This window comes from Vollenhovia emeryi, unplaced genomic scaffold (genome assembly GCF_000949405.1).
Source record: "Vollenhovia emeryi isolate VEMERY1.0 unplaced genomic scaffold, V.emery_V1.0 DF939298.1, whole genome shotgun sequence".
Lineage (NCBI taxonomy): Eukaryota > Metazoa > Arthropoda > Insecta > Hymenoptera > Formicidae > Vollenhovia > Vollenhovia emeryi.
In genome coordinates this window covers 205483-212061 of record NW_011967068.1, presented here as the reverse complement: position 1 = coordinate 212061, position 6579 = coordinate 205483, and the positions used below count along the sequence as shown (strand labels likewise).

The following is a 6579-nucleotide window of genomic DNA, read 5'->3' as shown; positions in this document are numbered from 1 at the left end:
CTATAAATTAACACATTCAGTCTGTCGACGTGCTGCTATCATCTTGCTCGCGGGATACATTGCGGACGAGACGACTCGCGGAGAGATGAAATTAACATTTTGCAGGCGTTTGCGAGTACTATAACGAGCACGCTGACGACTCATTCCATAATGAAAGGGATAGGAGTCGGTGAGTCGAGTGCTACGCCCTTGGCAGCAGCGATAACGTGGATCCTGAAGAGCGGCACTGGGATGATTGGCAGCATAATGTTCGCATGGTGGAATGGGTAAGAAACGAAAACGAAAATATTCTCCACGAACAGCCGCTAGCGCACCCTCGTCGCGCTCGACGACGCAGTTTCCCCTCTTCCTTCTGTCGTAGAACTGAATTGGATGGGCAGTGCAAAAAGTGGAGACTATTCGCCGATGTCTTAGACGACGTAGCCAAAGGGATAGAGTTACTTGTGCCGTACTTTTCCTCGTACTCTGTCTCGATTCTGTGTATCTCGACGACTATGAAGTCTATCGTCGGTGTTGCCGGTGGAGCTACGAGAACGGCAATGATTCATCACCAGGTGAATATCTATTTGTACGTTCGTTGTAGCTTCAATGGCTAAGACAGCTTGCTTGCCACAGGCGGTACAGAATAACGTGGCAGATGTCTCCGCGAAAGACGGGAGTCAGGAGACCTGTGTAAATCTAATCGCGTCTTTCTTTGGAATCTTCATATTGTCCTTATTCCACGATGGACAGTATGTATCTGGTATATTTATCGTGTCTGACTGCTATTATGAACTTTTTTTAATAATGCTGATGAAATACGTGAAGCAAAGTCCTCTATTATGGGGCAAGTTTCTAATATGAGATAGCGGGGTTTCTGTTAAATTAACAGGCATCATTTAGTGATTCCACCATGAATTTATTGCTCTTGCAATAAAATCTGTTTAGTAAAAAATTCATTGTTGGATCGTGCAATATCAGTGCGAAAAAAGATTTGTCATTGAATTTGAACGTTGAAAACCTGCTACCTCACATTAGAAGCCTATCTTGTAACAGGGGACTTTTCTCTATAGATATTTATTAGAATTGTATCTCTTCCTGGTGGCAGTCCATCTGTATGCAAATTATTCGGCGGTTAAAGCATTATGTTTAGACACGCTCAATGAAGATCGTCTGGCTATAATCGTGCAAAATTACATGATGAACGAGCGAATTGCCGGTCCACGTAAAGTGAATAAAGAGGAATCGGTATTTCTGCTCAAAAATCCTAGTAAGATATTAAAATTATCCTATTATTTACTTTGGCCGTGTAAAAAGCCTTCTAACAATTTGTGAATTTCACTTCTAGCCAGAAGCGTGCATGGTTTTGATATAAGAATTGGTGTATCCTTCGCGAGCATCTTGAAAAGAAATATAATTTCACCCGTGGAAACGGAAGTTTTATTAAAGTTCTTTGAAAAGAGAAAGTATATAATAACGATAGACATGGAACGAAGGAATATATTCATCACCCTCAAAAGAAATGTACAACCGACTGAAATACTGGAAGCATACTTTTACGCTTCCGTGTGTGCTTTCTATCTGTGTATAGCACAAAAAATACCGATAGTAAGAAATCCACCACTTTTTACATATTTAAGTCCGGTTTCACCAAACGTCGCTTAATCTTTAATTTATGTTTCTTTCCGAGGTAACAGTCGGAAAGAGAACGAATTAAGCTAAGCTTAAAGTTAAACAATGTTGGTGAAACCGGGCCTCAATCATTAATCTACATTTTACTGTAATTATACTGTAATATTATATAGGACGTGCTATTGAAACCTGAAACGTCTGAAATATCATACCTACTGCTGAGAACGTACATTCTGCACAAGAGGCTTACGAATTCAGGTAGTGATGTACAACTGTCGATTGTAGCTATCCGTGCTGTAGACGTAATCGTTGACGATGAGTACAAAGCTTTTCTTAGCAATTTAGAAGTAAATGGTACGTAATGTCGTAATTTAAATCGATATTTATCAATGGTTTAGCGTGAAGGCAAATATGTATATAACTAATAATTCTAGGATGGAAAACGGAAACAAATCTGCTAGCAGTTGGCGCATGGAGATTTGATTATCATACAATCGGTGAACCGCTAGAAATCAATCGCTGAGAAACGATTACGCTTATAATTGCTAAGTGTTCTTTATTAAAATAATTTTTTCTACTTGACCATAATTAAAAATCAATAATAGTAATATATGAGAATAAAACCACCTTGGAAAATGCATAAGGAAATGGTTTTACTTTCAACAATTTATAAAAATATAATACGCTTTTCATACTGTACAAAATATTAAGTTACGATTCCTCCTCCGTTCTTGGCCCAGTCTGCGATAAATGTTTCACTATGTCCACCCAGTTCCATCCTCGCGGTCTTTCACCTTTGCCATCCGCTTTGTTCCATTGTCTACGCTTCTGGGCTTTACTTAAATGTTCCTTCTTCGGTTTCCTTGTCGTTTCCTCGGCCTTAGAAGCATTAGGATATTTCGCTTACAATCATTTTTAATAATAAAATCATTTAACCCTTTCAGGACGGAGTTTATATTCAAATCCAAATCTTTTGTTCGCTTTAGCACTATGAACAATGCATATTCTTTAACCTGTTGAGTGACTCTTATTTTTTTCAAAATGAGAAGGAAAGTCTAGCTGTTAAACGATTAAAGGATTAGATGCTTCTAACCAGGTGTTTCAATAATACTACAACAAAGATTTCAGGCTGTGCATTTTTTGCACCGCTTGCACGTCTACGTCTGTACAGATAAAAGTTGGAGGGAGCAAGATCTGGGTTGCAGGAAGCGGTGCAAAAGTGGCTTTGCGACCAACCGAAAACCTTCGTGGTAGGAACACGCAAGCTTGTGGACCGCTGGACCAAGTGCATTGTCAAGGGAGGAGACTATGTTGAAAAATGATGCACACATTGAACCCCTATTTTTGTTTAAATAAATTGTAGAACGAAAAGTGCAGATAATTTTTGACTCGTACATCATGACTTACTTCTATGATACTAGCAATTTTCGAATTTTAGGAGACTTGGGCCAAATTGATATGCAAATGAGTTCTCTCTGAATTGTTTCAAAAACCCAATCGAATCGAAGCAAAAACCAGGCTTTCATTTGAATGATCTCGCTGCGTTTAACGCTCGTGTTCTGTTTGAAATGAGAAATCCTCTAAACGCCACTGTGTTTCTTGATAGTATTGTTGCGCCCGCGTTATTGCGACCCTGGCGAGTCAGCTGGATCGAGTCTCTAATCGATAGGAGATTGACGAGCGCTCCTTAGCAACGGGAGATATTGACGTGATTTCCGGAGAAGTTTTGTAATAGTAAAGACGGATTCTCCTCCGCTCCGCTGTATTTTATCGATAAATCTCCTTTCTCGTTGACCCGAGTCCGAGTCATTTCGTTAAGCGCGAGTGTGTGTGAGTAACGTGTAGAACGCGCACGCGAGGAAGTTACAGTATATTCGTCCTGAACTGGTTAATAGTAAATCGTAATAATACTCCATGCAACGTGTATACCTGTTGATTCTCCTCCGTGATTTTCAGCTTATTGGTATGCGAATTTATGTCTGCGATTGAGTCCGGTTGCATGCAGACTAAGTCTGCATAATGTTCTTGGACAGACTGAAATAACGTATACGTCATCGCGCTACCCAACCACTGCTCAGCCTCTGCCTCTATGTGACTCACCACCTTGTCCTTCACCTCTTGCACACTGTACATTCCAATTATTCTTTAATCGAGTGAGCGAGAAAAGTTGAACGGTTGCTCGGCCGCACTTACATGTGTTTATTGTAAAACGTATTCATGTTGATGGTCGGTTTTTCTGTAGGATATGCTGCGCCCCATGAGATTTCCAGCAGAAATGACTTCATGTCGTTGTCCTCTCCATACTGTGTGAACAATCATTATTGTTTAGCTAATACGTACAATTTATCTCAACATAATGTTACTTTGGTGTGCAAATGAGAAACATTTATATCTTACGACTGAAATTAACAGTGCGTATGTTAACTATTCATTCGCTTCTGTCTTATAATTGTAAAATCAAATATTTCAAACTTGGAACGAAGAGATGCATAGAAAAAGGGTTAACAGTTACATCTCATTTATGTGTTACAATGACCTAGTTTACACCGAGCATTTGATACACGTATCAAGTACTATATTTGTACCAAGTCGTTTAATGCGCTCGGTATAAACGCACGTGGATTACTTAAATGCGTTTTGGTCTGGTACTCCTGTATCACGAGTATCAGACCAAGTTGATACGCGTATCAAACGATTCTGGCGCATTGTAAACGCTTGAGTCACTTGGTTCGTGCAACATTGTTAAATTCAGATGCATTCAGTGGCACTGCCGCTCAGTTTGCAGCAGTAGAACATTATCTGGAGTTTTACTAAAAATCTGACCAGACCCGTTTTAAAATTAATCGGTACAAACTGGGACGTATCGAATGTTCAATCCGCGTCAACTGATTTAACGGTAGTAAGAGATTGATGTCGCCAGTAAATAGTTAGCAATATTTGGAATGTTTAGTCTGCTAGACAGAAACTCTGCCAGTTGGGTCGACTAAACATTTCAAATATTGATTTAACGGTGTAAACTAGGTAAATTTCTCACTCAACGGTGTAAATGTAATGTAACGCATGTGTCGTATTAGATTTACATTGTTGAGTGAGAAATTGTAACATGAGTGTAATTGACGTTCGGTGTTCATTGAGGAGGAGGCACGAGGCAAAAGATGTCCTTGCACCTTGTATTGAAACGTTGTGGGTGTCAGCTGTTTAAAAGCTGAGTCGCCGTCGTATATCGAGAGCAACACTTCTCTTTCCTCCTCCTGGAGCTCGGCATCGCTCATCTCCCTTCCCAGGACTAGATTCCGGACGATCGCACCACGCTCGAGCGTCACCGCGTCAATCCTTTTAGGTTAGAAAATTGTTACAGCAGTCTGCACAACGTCCTTCGTGACGATTAGCTCTCCTTGCGCAGCCTCGCGCCCTCGTCGTCAGATGACGCCGCTCGTGCGCGTTGTGGCAGCCCTGTTTTCAACTTGCAAGCTCTGTCGCGTCGCCAATTTTATTTTACAACTTACATTTTGTAAATGTTAACTTAACTTTGGTGACGAGCGTGACGCGGAGAAAGATGCGCTGCTTAACAAACAAATAAACGAGAAGATCCGAGTTCAGGTCCACGAACACCGCTGATTTCTTCGGACATTATTCTGCTACGCACATATCCTTTTACTCCGCCCGGGGTGGAGCACGCAACAATCGGCATTCACCCCTGCCGGTACCAAGCTCAGATAAAAGAAGAGGGTGCAAGGGCGAGGCCCTGCAGCAACCTACCCTCGGTAAAAAAAATACCAAACGCCCACAGAACCGATAGTTTGCCTCAGACCAAGAGGCGAAGTAATCGGAAAAACAGGCTCAAGCCTACTTCAAGTGGAAGAAGAAGAATTTTTCTTGACAACGCTTTAAGCTCGTATCAGTCACACATTCTGCACACACATCGAGCGGGATTGGACTCTGTAATCCGTGAAAATTTTCACAAATTTTACAAAATTGATCCACGAAGTAAAAAATTTTATCAAAGTTAGAATCGCATCTTAAAAGACGAAACTTACCTCGCAAAATTTCTTTTGATTTGCTCGCTTAAATTGACTAAATACAGATTAAATGTTGGAATTGAAAAGACTTTAACTTTAGCTCTTCTTACTTTCTAAGAAATCTTAGAATTTTCTTAGCACTGCATAGTAAATGCGCAAATAATTTTTATTTAATTGTCATCCGCGATAAAGTTCACAAACAAATGAGAAAATTTAATTAAGTTACAAAACTGACGTAATACAAAATTTTTTAATTATTGGCAAAGCGAGTAAACAAAAGCACCTATTTGTTTTAAATTCCACATGATATTTATAAACTTATACAACGGTAATGTATTGTATAAGTTTATACATATCATGTTGCACTTTATAAATATTATTCGTGTTATTAACGTACAACAATACGTTAATAACACGAATAATATTTTTCAATATTTTCGATAAAATTATATACGATTTGAAATTTTAAGAATGACAAAATAAATTTGAAAAATATTTAAAGAGAAAGAGAGAGAACAATTACTGAAACAGAAATGGTTTCTCAATCGCCGAAATACCATAACTTGTCGCGCGATGCAAATTGCAGAAGACGCGGGATAAATCGTTCTCCGTGGAATTTAATCACGCGAGTTAAGCGCCCCGAGTCTTCGTTCTTGGAGTTCGCTTTAAAAACGGAAATATACGATCGTTCTTCGTATTTTCGATGTCCGGCCGTAGTGCATCGGCGCATCGGGCAAATGGCCGGCCTCTCTCCGCTTGGCCGTTCGCCATCACGGTAAATATCGCCATATCATAACGCGAGTCGGCGAAATGAAGCGAAAAGCGGATAGTGAGGGAGCGGAACCGACGAGGGAGGAAAATGGGAAGCGCATAATGCCGCGGATTAATGCAAGTTTCCGTTCGACGAGTCCGCGTCCCGCGTCGTTTCGTCCAAAATTCCATCTCCCTC

At 40.2% G+C, this 6579-nt stretch overlaps 2 protein-coding genes across 4 annotated transcripts in view; one reads left to right on the top strand and one right to left on the bottom strand.

Annotated features, from left to right (window-relative positions):
• Positions 1 to 2250, top strand: part of LOC105558971 (RUS1 family protein C16orf58 homolog) — a 3592-nt gene extending 1342 nt beyond the window's left edge. For both annotated transcript variants that reach the window (XM_012006950.1, XM_012006951.1), the window contains exons 3-9: positions 106 to 266; positions 362 to 554; positions 616 to 731; positions 1053 to 1249; positions 1328 to 1587; positions 1785 to 1965; positions 2046 to 2250. In XM_012006950.1, the coding sequence (XP_011862340.1) occupies positions 106 to 266; positions 362 to 554; positions 616 to 731; positions 1053 to 1249; positions 1328 to 1587; positions 1785 to 1965; positions 2046 to 2134 (1197 nt within the window). In that variant the 3' untranslated portion in view covers positions 2135 to 2250. The remainder of the gene's footprint in view (positions 1 to 105; positions 267 to 361; positions 555 to 615; positions 732 to 1052; positions 1250 to 1327; positions 1588 to 1784; positions 1966 to 2045) is intronic.
• Positions 2142 to 5004, bottom strand: LOC105558972 (RWD domain-containing protein 4). Of its 2 annotated transcripts, XM_012006953.1 has the most exons (5): positions 4779 to 5004; positions 3805 to 3914; positions 3712 to 3736; positions 3541 to 3645; positions 2142 to 2490 (listed from the first exon to the last, which is right to left on the bottom strand). In XM_012006953.1, the coding sequence occupies exons 1-5, from the start codon at positions 4881 to 4883 to the stop codon at positions 2323 to 2325; spliced, it is 513 nt and encodes a 170-aa protein (XP_011862343.1). In that variant the 5' UTR covers positions 4884 to 5004; the 3' UTR covers positions 2142 to 2322. The 2 variants fall into 2 exon arrangements, with proteins under 2 accessions (XP_011862343.1, XP_011862342.1); XM_012006952.1 differs by having other exon boundaries at positions 3541 to 3736; positions 4779 to 5002.
• Between the last annotated feature and the right edge of the window lie 1575 nt (positions 5005 to 6579).

Excerpts from the sequence above, each read along its gene's own strand:
- LOC105558972 (XM_012006952.1), bottom strand. The coding sequence starts at position 4,883 with ATGAGCGATGCCGAGCTCCAGGAGGAGGAAAGAGAAGTGTTGCTCTCG. Across the intron at positions 3,737-3,804 it reads ACGTTTTACAATAAACACAT|TGTGCAAGAGGTGAAGGACA; the intron begins GTAAGTGCGGCC and ends TGGAATGTACAG. Across the intron at positions 2,491-3,540 it reads TCACGGAGGAGAATCAACAG|GCCGAGGAAACGACAAGGAA; the intron begins GTATACACGTTG and ends AATGCTTCTAAG.